Source organism: Empidonax traillii, unplaced genomic scaffold (assembly GCF_003031625.1).
Source record: "Empidonax traillii isolate 1590-97213 ecotype Southwest subspecies unplaced genomic scaffold, ASM303162v1 scaffold1069:size343330, whole genome shotgun sequence".
NCBI classification, from domain to species: domain Eukaryota; kingdom Metazoa; phylum Chordata; class Aves; order Passeriformes; family Tyrannidae; genus Empidonax; species Empidonax traillii.
The window spans coordinates 249,373-272,153 of record NW_020956262.1 but is presented as its reverse complement, the minus strand read 5'-3'; the positions used below and the strand labels follow the sequence as shown (position 1 = coordinate 272,153).

General features: G+C 45.6%; 1 protein-coding gene across 5 annotated transcripts in view; it reads right to left on the bottom strand.

Annotated features, from left to right (window-relative positions):
• Nucleotides 1-22,781, bottom strand: part of CRACR2B (calcium release activated channel regulator 2B) — a 44,415-nt gene extending 21,634 nt beyond the window's left edge. For 2 of the 5 annotated variants that reach the window (XM_027904629.1, XM_027904630.1), the window contains exons 1-4: nucleotides 22,666-22,781; nucleotides 5,093-5,348; nucleotides 3,515-3,626; nucleotides 736-907 (exon numbers count right to left, since the gene is read on the bottom strand). In XM_027904629.1, coding sequence (XP_027760430.1) covers nucleotides 736-907; nucleotides 3,515-3,626; nucleotides 5,093-5,305 — 497 coding nt within the window. In that variant the 5' untranslated portion in view covers nucleotides 5,306-5,348; nucleotides 22,666-22,781. Of the gene's footprint in view, nucleotides 1-735; nucleotides 908-3,514; nucleotides 3,627-5,092; nucleotides 5,349-16,933; nucleotides 17,016-22,665 lie in introns of those variants that run through there. The other 3 variants (XM_027904633.1, XM_027904634.1, XM_027904631.1) reach the window with 2 other exon arrangements.

Genomic DNA, 22,781 nt, shown 5'->3' with positions numbered 1-22,781 from the left:
TTGACTCTCTCCTTCCCTAACCTGGGCCGCTCCCTGCAAACTGGCAACACTGTTGGACTACAATGCCAGAAAAAAATGACTGCCACAGATGCAATTGGCACCCCAGCCCCTGGAGTTGTGCATCAGTAAGAACCAGTTATGTACAGTGCTTCACTCTGGAAAACGTAAAGACAGGCTGGATGACACTGGGGCCAGGAAACCCTATTGGGGCCACATGCCCACCGCATTAATACCAAGTTTCAAGGCTCAGGTAAGCATCCCTTGCCCAGCTTAGCCTTTCACATTCTTCAAGATCAGCCCAGTCCCAAGCAACTACTTGAGCACAGATTATTCATGGAGACTCCTAGAACTGATTGTCTGAAAATACATAAACAGTCACACATCATTTTGGAACAGACAGCCCACTCTTCCTCCTTATCTTGTCTAACCCTCCCATGCTTCTTTTCATTTGCTGCCTATGCTGAACTTCCATGCCTGCCACTAAGTGTTATATTTTACAGCTGTGGTATGAACTGGACTTTGGGAAACTCTTTGTGAAAAGCACTGAGCTAAAAGAAATTGGTAACTGATGAGGAAACCCTCACTATATTTGGTACCAAGCATATGAAAACCCAAGCAGTGTTTCCGAGAGCAAGCAGCTCAGTTCACCTCTTTGGTCTGCTCTGGTACTTTGAAGTTTTGGCACTGCAAGGTCAAAACAGGGTGAAAGTAATGCCATGCGACTCCCCTACTTACTCTTCAAACAACTGGGCTGCTCCGAGCTGCTCCATCATGGAACAGAATCGTTTCTCTTCATCATCATCTGCTGGGTCCAAGTCATCTGACCAGCCTGACTCAAAGGTCTCCTCGTGTCTGGAGTGATCCATTCTCCCAGCCCCTTGACACAATTCAATCCCTATTAATTTCCCTGGTGGAAGGAGAAGGAAAGAAGGAGAATGAAAAAAGTCAAATGGGGTGTCATTTAATAAGCCGCTACTTACGTGGCAGCCTGACAGAGCTGCAGGAGCAGCTGCCCACACTCTGCTGGGGCAGAATACAGCTCCTGGTCAGTAAAGAGCCTCCGTTCTGACGTCCTGAGTGATGTCAGCGTCCAGTCTGCAATGCTGGGACTGAAGGTGGCTCCCAGCCCAACAACAGGCTCACATCTGTATGAAGATGATCTACCACCCACGGCCTTGGATTCTCAGCACGGAAAGCACGCGGCATGAGGTCACCTCACTCCCACGGAGCGGCACTGTGAGTTCCAGTTGCCAATGATCCCACAACTTCCCTGGGGACTGCACACCCGGCCCTGAGTAGTACCATGCCTCAGTTCCTCAGCTTAAAAATGAGGAGGAGCTCGTTATCCCTCCCTTCTCTTGTGCTACATCTATTTGGTCCAAGTGCTACAGAACAAGGAGAGCCTCTTGCTAGGATTGTGTAGAGTGTCTGAACAGAATGAACTTATCCTCTGAGCACCTCCTCCTGCCCCATCCCACGTATGGAGGGCTTCCAGCTCTCTGGATTCTGTTTCATGCTGTGACACTAATTCCACAAGAACCTCATGCTATGCAAGGCATGTGACAAACACTGGTGCTGGGAACAGTTTCTTCTCAAGAAACAAATCAAGCAATCCTATCCAAAACACAGGCCCCCATCCTGTATACAGAGGTCAGACTTCCATCAGCAGTTACTCTTCCTTTCCAAAATATATCTGCTTGGCTCAAAAGGCAGAAATGACAGCCCAACTGCAAGACCAGGAGTCAAGGATGTTCAGAGCACACATCAGAACATGAAGCTGCTCTAAGGGGAAAAATATCCATCATTATTTTACCTCAAGGGACTTAACTCTACCACTTCCTAACTCCGTGCATCCAGAATCGAGCTGCTTCTTTCCCGCTCTTAAAATGTGCTGTAAAAAAACTTATAGTGTGGAGACACAGGCCCTACTCAGCTTAAAGCCTGATGCTGAGACAGTTAATTGAGGAGAAGGGGTTAGATTAGGCACTTTTGATGTCTGCTTTAAAGAAAGAGTCATTATCTCTTGTTATCTCTCTTTTACAGATGGCAAAATTGAGGTAGAGATAGGAAAACTGAGGTAGAGAATGATCTGAAGATTGTTTTGTCATCCTAGAAGGAGCAAGGAGCCCTCTCAAGAAGCAGACTTGACTGCAGCTTGAACGGCTTTCCTTGATTCCCCCCTGTACACTCCATAAGGAATACAGCAATATGCCAGGCCAAACTCTTGAGTTAGGGGCAAAGTCTGAAAAGGATTTCAATTATTCCAGACACAAAGAATGATTGCAAAGAAAAAACGCAGAAATTAAGTGTTTTGCCTAGACTAGAGTAAGTGCCACAGAGCCAGGCTGGCAACATAGGGTGGTACCTGACCCAAAGGGAAAACGTGCCTACCTCTACCAGCAGTGGCACTGAGGCAGGTGCCCTCATGATGCCCATCTCTGGCCGTGGCTGGGACAAATGTCTCAAACAACAAGATCTGGGAATAACCAAGTCGTAACACAAAGGGAACCGTGGATGCCAAGGTGCCCAAATGTTGCCTGCTCACCTTCTACATAGTGCAAGACAGGAAAGCCCACCCTCCTGAGATTACTCTTGTTCCTAGCGAAGGCAGCAGAATCAGCCAACAGGGGCACAGGCAGGAACAGGCATAGTCAGCAGGCACTCCTCAGTGGGTTAATACAGTCTCTGAACAGACTGTCCCAAGACACAGCTTTCTGGGTTTATTCAGAGGAAATGTTTGCAACTTCTTCATTCACAGTGGCTGTTTCTGACCATTCCAATTCAAGCACCAAAAGCCCTCCCTCCCAAGTTGTGAGAAAGCCAGGAGCAGCCACAATCTGAACAACCAGGACAGCGAAATCACTCCTGAAAACCCTAGACCATCTGTGTTCACTTGCTTTGACCTGGTACACTTAACGCCTCCACATGTCCAAGGAAGGTGCTAACAGGTGCAGATTTTCTGGGAGCTTAAAACCAGCTAAGGCAACTAAGCACCTGTGCTGCTGGGTGGGGACTCTGGTACAGAAGCAGCATTCTCCTAGTGTTTGGAAAAGACAACAGTAAGAAGAAAAAAAAAGTTCATTTGCCAGTGTTCTAGTCTACTAACAGGACTCCTACTCATGCTCTTGAACAGCACTGATACTAGCTAGAGACAGTTGGCAAGGGGCATATTGCTGTTCCTTTATCCAATGAGGGTCCTTATCCAGATGAATAACTGAGGATCAGATAGCCAGATACAGGCTGCAATATGTACCATCTCCAGCAGGAGATGTTCAGAAGCCGGCTCTACCAGGTAGGCAGGTAACAGTTGGGGAAGAAGGCAACACAAAGCCTTGGGAAGGGGGATAGCTGTATGGCACACCCACCTTCTCCAGTGATGCTCACACGAGCATGGGGCATTGTCCTGCATAGCTGGTGCAGCTTCAGCAGAACCACTGCACTTTCTTTCTTACCAACATAAAACATCATGTCACACGTGGGCTTTTTCCTTCCTCTGCCTCTGTGCAGTCCTTACCTAGTCCCATGCTGAACTCCACAGGCGTCAGGTATCCCTTATTGTTCTGTTCCAAGCTGTCGAAAACAGTCTCCAGCTGCTGAGGCGTTAGGGGCAGTTCACTCTGGAGCCGCTGCAAAGACAAAAGAATGAACAAACTGCAGGAATGACTCAAGTCTTCTCTGTGACTGTCCCTGCCATCCTCAGCTCTGGCTCACAGCAATGTGCCCTTCCAGCACTGCATCCTGTCCAGGATGTGACAGTCTGCCAGTACAGCTGAGTGATGACACAAATACCTGTCTGGAGCCATGGATTTGGCGACACTTTCCACTGCTGGATGATTCAACCAGAACTGCAGAGAGGGAATTTCAGGGTATTTTGTTGGGAGGGAGCTCAACCCTCCTCCTCCCCCACTTGAGAATCACTGCCTCTGGTTCGCTGTCTGCCTCCCTACACCCCTGCCCAGAGGTGGCTGCCCCCCTCCCCAGGGTGCTGCCAGCCTCCCACGACCACCGCTGCTCCCAAGAGAGCTCTCTGTGGCACATCAGCTACCAGCTCCATCCCTCTGGCCAGAGAGAGAGGTCAGACTTGTGGGTATCTGGGTTCAGTTCCCAGGTCTTGCAGGAAATCTTGCTCATCATAAATTAAACGTTCAGTCCATAACAGCAAGTTAGTTTTCTTCTGTCATATTCTGTCTGATGGGGCTATATTATTACTCCCACAACATGGGCAAGGAGCAGAGTTATTTCCCTTCATAATACACGTGCACAGCACCTACCGTGGAGGAAGGGCACCCAAAGAAAGTTCCAAATAACAAAAGAGGTGTAGGCTGAAACCTCGTAACTGTCTGTTAAATGTGCAGCTTTAGATAAAAGCTTAATAAAAATTAACATAGCTACAAAAAAGTAAGCTTCACACAACCCCAAACAAAGTGAGTCAATATTTTAAGCAGCATGAACTTGTCAAATGTTAATTATAGATGCAGGGAGAGATGGGACAGGAGAAAAACAATCCACATGTAACCTTCCTTATAAACCTTTAAAAAAAACTCATTAAGAATTACAGAGACTGCTTTTAACAGAAAGGAGCAAAACACATTATTTTAGAGCAAAGTTAAAGTTCAGGCCTGAAGTGAGTTTTTGAGATGAGGCTTTAGCTATGATTGAGACAAAAAAGTTATACAACTTTTTTTGTTAATAGGTTGGTAGATTGTTCATTGTGTGCTTTTTTGGGGGGTTTGTTGCTTGGTTTTCTTTAAATTAAACCAAGATTGTTTCCCCCCATATTTCCCATCCACTGCGTGCTTGATATTTGTAAGAACTGTCACAATTTTTTTTTTATTTTATGCATTCCTTAAAAATTTGGAACTGCAGTCCAATTCGTCTCTGGAATTCCCTGGAGGTGCAAGGTCCTCCTGGGATTTTTGGTTCCTCGCAGCTGGCTGTGGCAGAGTTTGGCTCCCAGATATCTGAATGAGACAGAATCTATGGGCACATCCACACTGACCAAAAGTAAAGACATGCCACATTCTCCTAACTTCTATCACCCATGACTTTACAGATCCTCCCAGGACAGGGGAAGGACTTTTTTTCCTCTCACCTGCATGTCCACCTTGGTGATAAAACCCTTCTCATCCTTGTCACACAGCTGGAAGAGCTCCCTTGCCTTCTCAAGCATCTCCACCTCCACATCTTCCAGTCTGCTCGTTTGGCTGGAGGGAGAAACACGAGAAGCCACCTGATCCTCCTCATCCCCTTCCTCTTCTCCTTCCCAGCGGACATATCCCAAGAGCACTCCCCTCTGGTTCTCCATCTTCTCAAAGTCTTTTCCCCCAGGGCATGGGCAAACAAAAGACCTGTGGGGCAGGAAACAGAGAAAACCCTGTCAAACATAGCCCTCCACTTCCAACCCACACATAATCTAGTTACATCCTTTGTCAGTTGGAAGAGCAGTATCGAGCATCCATATCTGGATTAGATAACCTTTAAAAGCCCCTTCCAACCCAAAATATTCCATGCTTATACGAACTGAGCTGAGGGGGGGAAGGGGAGTTTGTGTCAGACACACACACCACACGCAGGTACACACTGTACACAACATGGGTGTAACTAAGCCTTCCACACAGACCTAACCTACCTCCTGTGATGGGCTCCAGACCCTGCACTGAGCAGGGATACTCTTTTGCCATCTCTCCTCCTCCGGGTCAGACCTACAGGGCTCTTTGCTGGTGAAAGCCAGCTGCCAAAGGAAGATTTCAGCAGAGATGAAAGGCTGGGAAGGGACTATTAAAGCACACAGGTAAATCTGTGTGGGAACACGGGGATAGCCCCACATCAACCGAGACAGGAGGCTCAAACACTGCAAGCTGCTTTTGTCTGGTCTTAGTTCCTTTGCTAACAACATGTACTTTTAATCCTCTTGTTGCTTTTCTGCACCACCTTTGAACACCAAACCTGCACATCAAAACTGCAAGAACCCAGAGCAGGACAAGAGCAGACAGGAAGGAGTAAGATCTGTGCAAGTGACAAAGGAAAGAGAAGAAGGAATGTTTCTCCCAGCCCTCTCCCACCCAGGTCCCCCTCTGACATCTTCTTGTTAATGCTTTCCAAATAATAACTCCAACTTTTTTTATGCTATTACAGCACAAAGAAAGGTCAGACAATTCCTACACTGGGAACTCTTGACCCATTGCCTTCAAGCCTCTGTTTTGGGAGCTCATATGCTGCCAAAGAGAATTTTAATCTGAAATGGTCACCTTTATAGGAAGGAAACTACACAACTATGGAGACATTTCAGAGGCCAAAGAAAATAATTCCCATTACTTACAAGTACCTAAAGCAAAAAGGGGAGGAATGAGAGCACCCATCTAAGCACAGCACTGTGATTGTAAAGATTTATACAATGCACCCCTACCCCAATCCACCTTCCAACTTACTGATGCCATGTTAACACTCTCCAGACATCTCTTCTTCAGCACCACCACCACATTTTTAAAGCCTTTTTGCATGGATTGCTCTAGATTTCTCCTTCTGCAGATCTGTATTCTGCATTGCAGGGCAGAAGTGAGCTGTGCAAGCAGGCTGAGAGCAGATTTAAACAGTGCTGGACAAAGAGGGATTGAGGGTTGGCTTTGTTGTTGGTTTTTTTTTTAATCTCAAAGAAATTAAAAGTCACATACAGATGCCATGATAACAAAGAAATTCTGTTTGCACTCCTGGTACAATGAGAGGATAAAGAGCACGATGGCCAGGAAGAATGTCACATGTGAGAACGATATGAAGCCGACACAAAAGGAGAAGGCAATTATGTACCACGCTATTTGACTCTGTTTATTACTGCTGGTTCGTGAGCCAGCGGGTGGTTCTGCTTCAAAGGACAAGCAGAACGCTTCGCTCCTCCTTTCAAATCAGTGTTTTTCCAGGACACCTCTGTTTAGTGTCACTTGAGAAGAATTATTTATGAAACTTATGCAGAAGACTGCCTGTAAATGGGTACTATTGTACGTTTCTAATCAAGTAGACATCCCTGGCGAGCAATGAACACCCTTTGGGGAATACAGGAGAAGAAAGGAGGGAAGAAAGCAGGAGGAAAAGTAAGGAGGCAGATGGTGTCTTTCTCTCTTGCTCTTTTTCAAACCAACCCTCATACCAGGCATTTTTTTGTGTTATGGAGCCAGAAAAGCAAAATCTAGAGACTTAAGTTTGATTGTATCCATTAGCTGGACAAGTACCTTGCTTCTGATGGCAAGTCTGTATGTGTAAGTAGTAAAGAAGACACCAGCTTACTTTTCACATTCAAGTGAAAGATGCAAAGCTGGCTTTGAAAGAAATTGGGGGAAAAAAAAAGACCCAAGTATCTTATGTTTCCTAGATTTTACAGGTGATTATGATGAGGAATAACAGCCACATTGATGAATGATAATTATTGGCTGCTACAGGCCACCTTCCTGAAGTTTATTGCCAGACACATTCCTTCTGCAGAGATACAGCCTCAGCACAAGCAGCACCCTGTACCAGGTAGGGAGCACGGGCAGCAGCAGGGGAGGAAAGAAAAGGAGAGTTCAAAGCAAGAGCCATGGAAGTATTGCTGAAAACAGGCAGAATAAGAAAAGGCACAAGTAAAAAATATGTTTTCTGAAATATCACTCTAGATGCCTAAGAGACATCTTTCCTATTAGATCACTTTCCTGTTATCAGCTTCATCATTTCTATTTCAAAAGCCAGAGCAGCCCACGCAGTTGATGTCTCCCCAGCTTTGCTGCAGCAAACAAAAGGTGGTACAAGGAGGATGTTCTGTTCTCTCTCTGAGACATTTTTTTGAAGCTGAAATCCAATCCATTACATCCCTACCTCTAGCATTTCCTCACTTTATCAAAAGCCCAGCTGTACTGTAGCTCCCAAACACTGGCTGAGCTGGAAGTCCCTTAATTAGAAGAGCTGGGAGCCTGACACGGACAAAAGTCTGAAAGGATTTTACTCATGTAAAAGACCAAGCCCATTAATTCGTTGTTCAGAGCAGGCAGTCTCTTGTCCAAGCCGCTTCAAGTGGCTTCAAGCCAGATGTGGCTCTTTCAATTGCGAGACAGCACTTATAGAGGAACAAAGCAGCAACTAAGAGAGAGCCCCAGTAAGCAAAATACATCGCAACTCTGATGGACTTCTTTCTCAGAAGCCTGTGACTGAGAAGCTCTTCCTCTCTATCCCTATTTATAAGGCACTGCATGATGTAAGTGCAGATGAGACACAAAGCAGATCTCAGTCTAAAGTGCTGTCATACCTTCTCCAGTTACAATCATCACTGCAAAGTACTGCGGAAGCAGCTTCATCAGCAAGATGCAGAGCATCACTGAAAGACCTCTTTGAAAGAGGCTGAGGTCACTAGAGTGCCAAAAATGTGGACTGGTATCCAAAAGTGAGGCAAGCAGAACTGGCTTAGGTGCAGAAGAATCAGCTTGGGAAGAGCCACGCTTTCCTGGCACAAGCGGTGAAGGCAGAGAAGATAGGTACAGGCAGATAATGCTTTTGGTCAGGCGAACCTGCCAGGCTCTGCCAGCAAGATGATGTCAAACCACCTCCAGTTACGAAGCCAGCGATTGTTATACAAACTCCCTGACAGAATTAATTTTCCCATGTCCCTTCTGGCAGGAAAATGCAGTTATTGAGTCAGCACCAGTTAAGAATTAATTTCCACACCTAGCCTGGAGTCAGGACAATCTCTGCATCTTGGGCTCTTGATTTCCATCACAAAATGCCCACAGTGGGTCATGGCAGAGTTTGTCCAGCCTATCATCTTGCCCTCAATAGTGGTCATGAGTGACTGGTGAGGGAAGAATAACAGCAGGGCAAGCAAAGAGAAGACTTCCCTGAAGACACCTGTCAGCTACTAGCCACTGTCAGCCTGGGGCAATTCCTGAGCCACCTGTTCCTTCATTATCTTCCAAGACACTTGCCCAGCCTCCCTTTGAAACTGTATGGAAACATTCACTGTTCAGATGAACATGCTGATAGAAATGGTGTGCCTGCTGCAGTCAGTGGGTGCTGACAAAGCTTCATGGGACTATTACAGCTTTCTGGATACACAGTTTGACCAGCACCAACGCCACAAGAGATGGAGTCCCAGCTTCAGCTCAAACAAGACTTCACTGCCACCTTCACATCTGGGAACTGTGTTAGAGACCAAAAACTCCTCTCCCAGGGCCTGGAAGATGGAAGCCCCAGGGACACTGGGGGCACCAGTGGGCTCCAATCACCCTGGTCAGCCCAACTGTGTAATGTTCTTCTGCAGCCCCATCTTCCCCCACCCCACGGGTTTGTCTGCCTGTTCTCAAGGTCAGCTCTGACACTGCACAATCCAGAGTTGGGCAGTGTCCAACACCTGAAAACCTGATACACAGCTCGAGAGAAAGCCAGGCTTCAGCTCCCATGGATTACACTGGGTATCTCCTACCATGGTGTGTGCGAGGGCTCAGCAAGCAAAAATTCACCTGTTCCTGCAACACAACTTTCCCACAGCCTGGAAAGCAAACATTGGTCTTCTCAGACACAGCACAGAATGGGAAATGGACTGCCATCAAGACAGCTAACAGCAGGTCTGAAGCACTGAAGTAACCCAGACCAATCTTACATCAATATTCTTAACCACCTGAGGCATAAACAGAGGTTTGTCCTGCGAAAAACTGTTGCAGAAAGTCAACTGGATCCCACGGGCTTGGCATTCTTTGGGGAAATCATGAGACCTGAATTTTAATCCTGACTCAGCTGGCCATATGGCCCAGGGTAAGTCACGTCACCTGCCTATGCCTATAGACTGTCAGCCCCTCCAATTTGGTTCCTGATGCTTGTGACAGCTGGCACTGTATTTTAAGACTCAGTTCCTGGAGACTGATAATTACATGTGAAACTCAAGGACCAAAATAGTTTCAAAGACTCGACACTGAAGAATGAAAAACCTGAACACAGAAACTGCAAATTTCAGCAAACAGAAGAACAGACCCAAGGTGCTTTTCCTGGAAAGGGGAAATACCTCTTTGAAGGCAGCACTACAGGGTCATGGTTTCTAATTTATTGTCTCGGAAAGCTTCTCGTTGTAGCCACAAGCAGTGTTAAAGAGGTAAAGTCATGGCTAAAATGCTATTGACAGCCAAGCCCTTATCTATGTGACCGTGACCACCATGAGCACATGGCAACTTTGGGGTGGGTTTTTTTAATTTTTTCCACAGTCCAATGACAAGGAGAAAAGGGAAGTGGGGAGTGCAGCCAAATGTTCTACAGCTGGTCCTTAGATGATCCTATTCACCACAGGGCACTGTACATGCACTGAATTCCGAGCAGTCCTCCCCAGTGCAAGACAATGAATCAACAGTTAATAAGGAGGAAAAACCTAAGCATAACCGGCTTAAGCGGCTTACCCAGGATTACAGAACAAGTCCAGTGTTCGGGCCCTGGAGAACTATAAGGGAAAGCAGGTTTTTGCTTTCCTGTACGACTGAATTTTTGGTGACATAGTTGTAGAGGGGAATATTGAAGAATAATCATTACAGGTGTCCAAGGTGCCCCACAAACAAAAGCGCTCAGATACTTGCTGGGAAGTTTCCCAAAAGACATCCTCCTGTATCTCCGCCTAAGACAATATTATTAGAAACAACAAAACCACCCCCATACTAAAGCTAAATATTTAAGACATTTATTTAAACAAATCAGGGGAACACACACCCTTTCCTTTCAGCTCCCAATGCAGAAAAATAGTCTTACAGCTTCGAAGGAAGGAATCCACCAGTTGTTTAAGTGCACACTGATCCCGCTCCTGGCACATACACTCGATGAGACAGGTTTGATCCCTTATACGAGAAGATATTACACAAAGAAGAGAAGAGCTGAGTAACAGATCCCTGCAGCAGGAGCCTGTTGCTTCAGCAAATTACAAATGCACAGGAAACACACCCCAATACGCAGCAGTGCAAAACACTTCTTGCTTGTTCGTGGAATGGGAGCATCACTCAAGAGCAGATGAGTAACAGGTACGTTTTAAAAGAAAAGGGCAATAAAAGCTTTCACATACCATTTGATATCAAACACATGCCACTTGTTCTGTTTGTTCTACCTTCCTTTGGCAGCCAATGTTTTGAGAGCTAATAATTACTATCAAAACTGCATGCTGTAGGTCACAGTCACATCTACACATCCCAGATTTTACAGTACTGTGAAATTCAGTGATCAAATATACATATTTACAACTATTACCCTAGTTGCATGCAAAGAGCACATATTCTAAATGCATTGACAAAATCACAGGTATGCAAGAGTGAACAGGTGAAGGCATAGCAGAGGTCTTGCCAGGGAAAGACACTGACCCGTGTGTCAAACTGACTGCCACACAGGCTTAATTTCCAAAAGATGCTTAAAGGAATTGGGTACCCACTTGGTGGAAATTGTTTTAAAAGGTTCTGCCATGGTGCCTGAAAAGGCTAGGAGAAGGGCAAAAAGAAAATAGTTATTTCTCTAGTGTACTTCGTTCAAAATTCATTTTGTTCTTTCCATTCTCTAGGAAATTTGTTTCCATTGTTTGGAATTTGTTTGGGTGGTTGTTGGGTTCTCCCTTCCCAAAGGGAAAGGCAGGAAAAGAAATACACCAAAAAAATGAGAAAAACATCAATTGTTTTGTGAGGGTTTTTTCTTTAGAAAAAACTAAGAAACCCATACACGCCCTGGGCAGAGAGCCTGAAATCAGGTGTTCATATCTAGAGCTACACTTTACTCTCTCTCTTTTAATTGCCTGCACTTGACTGTATCCCTTTAAGGAAACAGGAACGAATCCAGGAACCTTTGTGTTGTTTATTCAGCAGGGGATTAGCCCAGCTTGATAGCCCTGAGCTAACCCCTGCTGCAGGATCGATGGATGACTTCATCACAGGATATGCCAGTAGGATACAGAGGTATATCCCAGAAACAGGCACAGCTGCAAGGGGCTTTGTCTTTCTGAAGAGCAACTTAAAGAGGCGTTCTGCTGCCATTCACCATTCCCCTCACCAAAGCTCCTCAAAGGGGAATTTACCATATCAACTTCTTGATCTAAACTTCTTGATCCAAAAAAACTTGCCATGGGGAAATTGTTAGATGCAGACTCCCTGCTCCTATCTCCAAGCAACTTGAGAGTGGTAACACCTCTCTTTTTCCATTCTGAGAGGTGAACAAATAAACTTCTTAAAACTGCACTCAGTTATGCTTCCTGATTCAACAGCACAACAGAAAGTACCAATGTTTGCCCAGAACTATCAATATGAGAAATCTGCAGCACAGATAGGTAATTACAACATACCAACACAAAACCCTTCGCCCAGAAATTGCCACAATTCCTCCATCACACCCTCATGCCGCTCCCCAGCTATGCCCCTCTCAGTGGCACTTTGCAGCTCTCTCACACTGGCACAGCGTGGGCACTGCAAACACTGAGGGCGCGTGTTTGCACTGGAACCTCTCCTACTAATCGAGGTTTTGGCTTCGTTGGGTTGTTTTTCTTGGGGAATGGAGAGAGAAAGCATCAGTTTTTCCTCTCATAATATTTGGGCCAAGAGTTAATTCTCAGCAATTAAAAACAAAACCCAAACCACATTTTTTTCCACAAACAGCTAATGGTCTTGGATCTGTCAATGTAACTAGCACATAGCTGATTTTTCAGAAAACAAAAAGCATGCCTGCAATAAGACATGACAAATAGCAACAGCTATAACAGTTGTTTAAAAACAACTTATTTTCACAAATTCCTTTACTTTATAAAGGCTTACAGGTTTCCTGAAACTTTTAAAGAGACAGAGCATTACATAATGTACAGTGTAACATAAGGATTTGTCTTCTATAGCCCAGCAGCGGAGTAATGGAAAGAACAGCAATATTGAACCCTTTGGCTTCAAAAAGAAATAATTGTATTTTATAGGCTGGAGATCATGCTGCACATCACAAAGGACATGGTTAGCCAGCAGGAAGCAAGTATCTTTCAGTTAGTGAAGTAGAAAAGGCTCTGACCAGTATCATTTCCCACTGATGCCACGACTGTTCATGTTGTATCACAAAGGTGAAGTTGTTAAAAGACAGCAACAACCAGCTCAAGAACATAACTGAGAAAGACAGGATATTTTAGCTTAGATTACGAAGAGATAATACCAATTTTATTAGCTAAACACCACTAACAGTGTAGTGAAGTTTGAGTGAAGATGCTGCTCTGAGTTCAGCAATCAGAGGGTAGATTATGCCTGTGTAACACCAAGTATGTTGACCACAGAATATGTACTCTGCTCTGCTGGTGATAACTACGGGCCAGGCAGATAGGTAGGAGGCAAAGAAACTTTCTTTGCCAGCCCAGATCTGGGAAAAGGAGGATAGAAGATTCAGGACTTGGTGTATGAGATCAGACATGCTGGATCATTTTCTGATTGAAAGCAAAAACTGAGCACTGGGAGCTCATGCAAAGGAGATCCCTGCTCTCTTGTACTCCTCTTTTCCAAGAGCTGGTGAGGTAGGCAGGAACGCCTCAGAAGGAAGACAACACCAAACCTAAGCTGGCATTTAAAGCTCTTCAGGAAATTATATAAATCCAGGGCAGCTCCTCAGCTTGTTTAATTGAACATCACTGGTAATTCCCTCCTGCCTTACCTGCCTCTTTAGAGAAGGGAGCACGTGCGTATAGAGCAGGTTTACCAGAGGGAACAACCAGAAGTCAGCACACTTCTGCTGCTCATGCCACTAGTTACTGAAGAGCTGTCATCAAGGAAAACGGGGCCTCGGCTTCTGTAGCTCAGCAAGGACACAGCAGGAGAAATGCTGCTGGGGAGACTCCTTTCACACCCTGCAAGCAGCAAAGGCAACAGGTACACGAGGCTCTTCCCCAGCCTTCAGGAATGCAACCTACAGACAATTAAGTGTGGGACTTGATGACACAGGGTGCTGAGGGTGTCATGGGTAGCAAAGTGACTGTTTTATTCTACTCTGAATTTGTCCATGAAGGACAATTACATAGAGTATCTATTTTGGTGAAAATTTTCAGATTCACAAACAGCCAAAAGAGTGCACTAGAAAAGTATCATCACACATTTATGCTGGGAAGATGAGGGATCTGCCATTAGCTTCTTAGGAGACACAGGGCTAGTTCAGCCTGGCTGCTCCTCAGCATGAATAGAGGCTGTTTTCTCATCTGCAGAAACCACCTTCAAAGTACACAGAGTCTTTGACCAAAAGGACCACAACATTTGCTGCGTTTTCACCACTAACAGTCCTGTGAACTGGACTTGGTACCCCAACAGCCAAAGGTCAGGCTTCTCTCCACAACTATCACTGCCATCGGACCCATAACCTGGGTGCTGAAATCAACTCAGTTCTTTCCTTTGATTCTAGTTGTCTGTGTAATACCAGAACACAGATTTTTCTCTCCAACAAGAAGCTGAATCTCTCTGTGACAGCCACACACCTTGTCTGGCCTCCTGTAGGATTCCTCCTGGGCTGCTCTTACCTATGCACACTTGTCCAGTAGAGTCACTGTTTAAGTCAGGCATCCTCTCTAGGCATCTTTTGACTAGTTCTCACCTCTGCTGTAACAGAGAAACAACTGATGTTGCTTCGTGGAGGATGATCCTTCTGCCACCCAACCTCGGTGTGCCGAATGAGAAAGGTGTTCACTGATGCCCCTAATTGACTCCCAATTTCGTTCTGCCACTTTTTCATCAGATTTCCCAACACCCACCCACTGTCTTGAGTTCAAGCCCCTCCTGGCCATCTGCAAGTTTTCTTCAGGCACTCTTTAGTGCCCTCTTTGTATGAGGCTAAAAATCTTGTGACAATCCCATCTCACCTGGAGCAGCACAGGTGCAAGCTCAAAGAAGAAGGCAAGAGCCTCACCTTTGTTGATCAAGATCCTTTGTCTTGAAATCAGTCTTACACAAATAAAAATTTGTAGCCTTATGTTGTCCTCAGATAGCTCCCCCAGCATACACAGGCACAGCTGAAATATCAAACCAGAACATCAAATCTCCTGAGCCTTTTCTCCTTTCAAAGGAGAAACTTCTCTTCGGTAAAGCACTCACTCACACTGCTTACTGAATACATGTGACAGACTGATTTCTTTTCCAGCTGAGCCAGTATTTCTCTGCAGTACCTGAAACCTCCTTATCCAGAGGGCTACAACTGCAGTGGGCATGCATGAAGTTCAAGCATCTTCTCCTCATGCCGGGAAATTCATCTCCAATATCTTGAGAACTGCACGCCGCTACCTCACCCCCATAATATTTTCTAGGCCACATGTTAGCAACGGGACCTGTGGCAGAAGCTTAACCTCACTATTCTGAATTTGCGAGATGCACTTAAAGGGCAAAAACGGTCTGCAAATATTAACAAGTAGGAATGAGTATGGAGAGGATTTCCAGGCACCACAACTCACTGTAGAAGCCTCTCCATGGCTGGTGCTGTATCGGTTTTGCCCAGGAGGGATGCATCAGACCCATGGACAGTTTGACCTTTCTGCAAATGTTGTTAAAACAACAAACAGAGCCGAGGCAGATGGTGAAGCCAATTTCCAAGAAGACATTTAACCCATTCTCTGCCTCACAGAGACGAAAATTGCTGTGTGCACAGGTGTGTGACACCTGGTTACCTCTCAGCTCATAATCTACCCTGCTAACAGCGGGTACAAAAGTAAAAGTTCAATCCTTCACTGAGCTAAGGAGGTGCTGGCTGTGCTATGCAAAACACTTCTCCTGAAAGGCCAGTGTAACCTATGCACTAGAAAAGGATGAAACCCATGCTCTTAGTAGAGAAACTTCTTGGCTGTCAGACCACTGAGGGGGACACAGGTAAAATCTTGAATCCAGGTACTCCTCCCTCCCAAAAGAAGAAAGGATTGGTCTGAATGTACAAGATATCAGAAATACCCTCTCCCTTTCTCATTCGCGGAGGGGGGGCAATCACAACAAAATATTAAAAGCTTCAGATTTCTACACGACAGAAAAGTAGAGAAAGTTTTGAGCAGCCAGAAGCCTTGAACTGCTCCTTCACAAAGTGGGATAACGTGCAATTGAAGGGCACCCGTTCCCTGCCTCCCAGGCACAGTTTAGTGCAAGGAGCAATCAAAGCAAGGAACAGCATTTGAAGCAAACTTGGAAGCCGATGCTGTTTGAGAAGAGCTTTTGTTCAACATGTAGAGTTGTTCTGAGAAAGGTAAAATTACTGTAGGGGGGGTCATGCAGTGGGATATTCCCCTCTTTGACAAAGCTGTCACTGACTCAGAGGCCCACAAGAGGAACAATGATGTAGGATTACAGAAAGGGGCAGAGGGGAATAGGGATGTTTATAAGAGATAGAGGAAAATTTCCTGCCAAATGTTTTTAAAGAAAAATTTCTAGTGGTCTTCAAAACCATGCAGCAGGAAATCCTTAGTTTCTAATCTGACCAGCTCAAGGTATCCACTTCATAAGAAAATATCACAATCTCAAATATTCTAATATTCAGCTATTACTCTAAATGAGCAGTTTCCAAAATCAATGAGCCACCAGAATTAGTTAAGCATGCTGCAGAACCACATCAGAACCGAGAGCAAGTTCCTTCAGCTCAACATTTGCAAAGACCTCGAGTGATCCAAATTGAAGCATTAACCGACTGTTAATTAAGCATCCTCAGCTCTTGAAAACCAATCAATAAATTCTCCTTCCTCTGTCATGGGAATAACAGCTGGTTTTTGCAGTGATATACAGTGCCACTGCACTCAGTGAGCTCTACTCTGCTGCTTTAAAGCAAAAGCAGGAAGTCAGAACAGAAAATTCCTAGGAAGAAACTCTGCTGAGACACAGCAACTCGCAAACTCCTTCAGACTTCCTTCTCAAATAATTCCTTGCCCCAGTGAGAGAGACTTTCTTCCCTCCCCTCCACACCATTTTCTCCCTCTACAGGTGTCCCCAAATACCTTGAGCAGCAGGACAGTATTGCTCCCCTTCCTTGGAACCGGCAGTGTACTCCACAGCAAAAAGCTAGTGGAGAAGGAACTCCGCCACTGTAAACAGAGTATCAGAGCCGGTCCAAGCTGGGAGGTGTGGTTTGCAATGCTCCCTACGCATCTCATCCCCTTTCCAACACAAGCTGGTAGCCATCAGTTCAGAAAGCAGCACAAGAAAACCTGCCCTTAAGCTTCCAAGGTAAATTCGTTGTAATCCTGCCTTGCACACAGCTGCAAAAGAGAAGGGCTTGTTTCTGATCTGCCTTAGGCGAGAGAGGAAGAAGTGATAAGCAAGCAGATGAGCCCTGGTCTCATGCTGAACTTACCTTCCCTGAGAAACTCTAGCTGTGCTTGTAGATAGCTCTCTGCCTACCTCCCATCCAATTTCCACATGGGAAGAGCTGGAAACTACCCCTGTGAATCCTGCCTCAGGTTTAATTCCACTTTTAGAAGGCTGGCAACCTGTTTCACAAAGACAAGCACAGAGAATGTAAGAAAACAGAAAAAAGCATAAGATGACAGGGCAAGGAGCATGTTTCCAAAGCACCATAAAACACACCCCAGGGGTGGGGTACACAGCCCAAGACTATCTCACTAAGGCAGCCAGAGATGCCACCCTCTATCCTGCCACTGACCAGAGCATCACTCTATCCCATAGCAACCCAGAAAGGAAGCAAAGCCACCTCTGCCTGCTGACAGCTGGAGATGCTGATGGGGATTTGTCATTCAACAGCAGCTCCAGAGCCCCCTGGCAGCATGAAGATGCCCTCAGCTGCGTCAGCTCCCACTAATTGAGCCTGACGTCTTCTCAGGAAAGGTGAAAAAGGAAAGGGAAAAAAGAGCATGATGAGACCCTGGCAGGCTGGCTCTTCATCACCTGGTATGATTTTGTCCTCTTTTCTCACCCTTACCCCAAATGCCTCTTTGTGTCAGCCCTCAAGGATAATATTTGCTCAGAAAACAAGCTTTGCCACAGTCACAAGTGGGCAAGCCCAGCCTCTACAGAGAGCAAAAAACCCCTCTTCCACCAGTTTCCACTGAGAAGGCTCCAGCTGGTATCTGAACAGCAAGAGACCTCATCAGCCTGCAAAGAGAGGAGCTCCAAATAGCCCCATCTTACCTGCAACAAGCAGTAATGGGACCTGCAGAAAGCAAAGGTAAAGACAGGTCCTTCCCTGTTATTTTAAGATGGTTATTTCAAAACCCATATTAAAAAATGGGCACGATGACAACTACAAGCCATCACAATTGTCTTTAATACAAGTTTAACAGGGCCAGAGAGCTCCCCTGAGCCATCTGGAAGGGCTCTGTGATGCCAGAGGACAGCTCTGCTCCACTCTGACCAGGACAATCACCGCTCCACTCCTCAGAGGCTCAGCTTTGCCTCAGCCCCAGGACCCCACATCCTCTGGGGAAAGCTCAGCAGTGTAGCTGTGGCAAAAAAACCCAAACTAAACAAAGCTATGCCAGGTGGGGTATCTGCCTCTGAGCAGGAGAGTTTACTCACCATTTTGTTCACTGTGGCTGCAGAAGTCATGCTTAACACTGACCCATGGGCTTGGCTGGGATTCTGCTAGAACAGCACAAAAAAGCAAGCAAACTGCTTTCCTGCACCTTGCAGCCTGTCCTGTCTCTAATCTCCTCTTGGGGTTCTTTATAAAGGTTCTCTTAGTACTGACTAGAACAAAAAAGCTTGTAACACACAAAAAAATAAATATACACATTGGAGCCACATTAAAGAATCCTTGGCGTCACATGGATAAAGGTCAGGAAACACAAAAAGTTATGGTTCCCATAGTAATGCTAATCCAACCATACTGCACATCCTTGTGTATTTAGTGGTACACATTGAAAAGAAAAACCCTTCATCTACCAATGCTTAAAAGGTTTCTGATTTACTAAAGGCACTTGAACACCACCACCCCCCACAGCATTTATTGTTCTGAGCGGTGGATTTTCAGATCGAATTGGATTAAGCCAATCTAAGCATCTCTGTAGCTCTCCATATCTAGGGCAATAGCAAGAGCTCTCAAGCATGATTACAGACTGAACATTATTTGTCCAACCTGAATAAAGGAAAGAGATCCAGGCGTCAGAATGGGTTGAGTCACCAAATCGCAGTCGGCGCAGATTCTGCACTTGGATGCAGCAGGGAGGGGGTAAGCAGGGAAGGGAGAGAATGACTGACCAAGCCCCAGACACCCATAACCAGTAAAAGTTAATCCATTTCTGTAAACACTCATTTACTTGATACTGACAGCCTGAAATATCCTCCTGCCTAGTATCCCACCCCAAAACTCTGGAAACAGGTTGTGAGTGAACTACAGCCATGCTGACCTTCCTCCAGCACAAATCTGCGTATTCTCTGCTCTCCGGGCTCCTGAGGTCTTACCTTCATGCTTTACGTAATGGCCTGCACCACTCATCCAAGAGGGAACAGCTACAAGTGGTCCATTTGCATTTAGCAGCTCTGACTGAGCAACCAGATTTGCATCGGAAGCGAAGGACTCTTTGTGCCATAGGAAACACATTAAATCAAAAAGGGTTTGAGCACCTGTACTGGAACAGAGGATTACTCCTCTGGTTACACGTCTGGGAGAAAGGAAGGCAGAGCAGATATCCTGTACTCCTTTAAGAGGCAAAGAGGGTGAGGAAGAAGGAAGGAAGGTAGCTCTCAAGCACAGGAGCAAAGCAGGCAATGGAAGAAATGTGTATTTGTAGGGGCATCCACATGTGTCCTTTTCCACCTGCAATAAATTTAAATTATTTTCCTAGTTCCCATGATCTCAGACAGAAGGGTACAGTTCAGGACAACAGGCATCTTTGAACTTCAAAAAGCAGAGAGGTGAAGAAAGAGATGCTGCTTCTGAAGAGGTTCTCATCCCTGCTCGATACCAGGGCACCCACACAGCCCTGCTCATGGAGCAGCGTCAACACCAGAGTCCGCAGGAGGGCACAGGAACACTCAGCAGAATTCCTTCTGCCCACAGGGTTACTGGTTGCCGGTTCCTTTATTCATATCCATCAGCCCCTTGCTCTCCCTATCCCTTGGGGTGCACTCACCTTCCCTTTTGTGCTCCAGCATCAAGTCTCCATGTTTAAAAGAGGCTTTGCAACCCTCCCCACAGCTGCAAAGCCTGGCTACTCCTTTGAGCTGCACAAATTCCAGCTGACATCTAGCCACACCTGCCAAGGGTAACAAGGATTTGGTCACGCTTTATCTTATCTAAGCAATGACGACGCTTGTCTTGCTTCTTGGGCAAAGCTCAGGAGCTCTGCATCTGCCAAAGAGGGGATCTGGGCAGAGGCCAGGAGCTTCAGCCTGCAGCAATGCACCCCAGAGCAGGATGGCTCTGCTGGCCTGCCTGTCCCACCCACAAAAAACAGGTACTTAGTCCACAAACAAGAACTGTGGAGAAAATAAGGTTCAGCAGAATTTACACTTCTCATCTCACCACAACCTCAGGTGCTAGCACAGGCTTACAGCTCACCTTCCCTAAAAACAGTACAGCCACACTAGTCCTCGCCAACTGACAAACTGCTATCTTACAGCGAATCTGGACCACTTGTCCAGAGAGAAGACTTCAGTATCTGTCCTGCTGTCAACCTACAGATCACCTACAGCTCCAATTCACAGCTGAAGATGAGCTTGGTTTCCTCCTCGTCATTTTATAGAGGAAGAAGGGAAACTGAGGCAGATAAAAGCATTACTCTTACTCACAAGATGTTTTGCTGAATTAGGTGGAGAAGGATTCAGTTACTCTAGCACTGAGGGCCACCAAGTTCCTGTATTATGCGCCATATCTGCCTTCCTGCACCTCTCCACAGCTCCCACCATGCTCAGCCAAGGCTTTACAGCTAGCCTGCAATCTCCTTCTAACCCTCCTTTTCCAGAGGCTGGACTCACCTAGCTATTTCCAAACCTAGCTGGATTTTTCCCAAGAGGTTTGTCTTCCATAGCCTAAATTATCTATTTATGCATTCCACAATTTTATTTTAAACACCACACAGCTTTATTACTCCAAAGGTCTGCAGATATCCTGCTTGTTATTCATTGGAAGAACTTGAGATAGGAAGTAATAAACAGGTGGATGTTTTTTTGCCTTGATTGCACAGCTACAACAACTAGGCATTTTTCAAGCCTTCGCTGCATTGCTTTAGCCTACATCCAGCACATGTGCTAAAGGCTAATTCTTTCCAAAAAGCTGTAGGATAGGTCTCAACAGTCTTGTTCATAGTCTCATCTCCTCTTCAGAAACACAGGTTGCCTCAGCCCATGACACATCACCTGCTGTGAGCAGGGACACCTTCACATCTGCCAGGATCTTACCAACAACACAAGTTCAGGCCAGCCTCAAGCCCACACCCTGCTGGACCACCAGAGCAGATCTCTGGAGGTTCATGGCTCCCAATCACATTTTTAGAGGTCTCCTACCATCCTCCGAACAACACAAGCCTTTCCTGCAGGACTTTTCAAGTACGTGTAATCCTCAAACATCCTTCTGAACCAGGCACGCCCTTCCACATAGACAGGGCCAGTAACTGGGGCAGAAAAGCGATATGAAGTCTCCTACCAGCACAGAGATTAGAACTACAGAAGCAGAGGCAACAACTCCTCCTTCAGATGACATCTCTGCTAAATTAACTGCACTCACACACTTCACTAAACAGAAAGCAGGGATGTTACAAGCCTCCTTGCTCTCAGTCTTATTACATGACAGATTTTCTTCCAGTTATGCCAAGCAGATGAGAATACTGTACCCTTCCAAAGCATCATATCATACCCCATTTCCTCCAAAACAAACCTACGATTAAAGCCACAGTCTCTAAGAGCACAAGACAGTATTTGTTCCTGCTTTAGTGCTCTGCGACACATGGTTAAGAGAAAAACACTTGGTTAAAAAGTCCACAGGTCTTCCCAATCATGTTACCCAACCTGAACGAAGCACAGGGAAGCCCACCATGGCTCCAGACTTCATTTGCAAGTCCACAGTACCACAACCTACACACAACACAACACCCACAGCTATTTTTGGCACTGTTTTCTCCCAAAGCTCACAATGTTTGTTACTGTGCTTGAGGCACCCATGTCCTGCAGTCCAGTGAAATACTGAGATTCAAGCATTTCTTGGAAGCTTATACAGACACTTACGAAGAAATCTCTAAGACAATCAGAAATGAGCACAAGGAAGCCAATTAAGAATTAAAAAAAAAAAATGTCACTCCATGGCATTTTTTTTTTTTTTAATGTCTGGCTGATGGTTTTTAAAAGCCTAGGGCTGGCAAACCTTTTGAACATATGGCCTGAGGAGAGCACGTGGTGCTCCTTGCCACAGCAGAAGCACATGGGAATACTTAGTAGATCCACCCCAATGCTCCTTGTCCAGCTGCAGAGGTCAGGTTTGCTTAGCAAAATGAGCAATTAGGGCCATGCACAGGGAAATCCTTCTTGGCATCAGACAAGAAATTAAAGGTTCAGGACACAGGATGAGGAAAAGAGAACACTGACAGAAAATATTAAGGGAGTAATCAGAACATCCACAGCACCTCTCTTTCAAGCTGCTGGACCACAGATACCTCAAAGGATGCACAATGACAAAGGATAGAAAGCCTTAATAATTGTTGCTATTCTGCTCTTCTGGTAGGACAACGAAATGAATCATTCCAGATTCAGACAAACGAAGTAAACCAATTATTTCCACCTGAGCTTTTATACAGACAGCAAGCCAAGGCTTCTGGCAGGAACAAGATGGCTGCTCCACCCAGTGGAGGAGGGCACATTGGCTACAGCTGAAGTTTTTTATCACTGTCCTTAAAC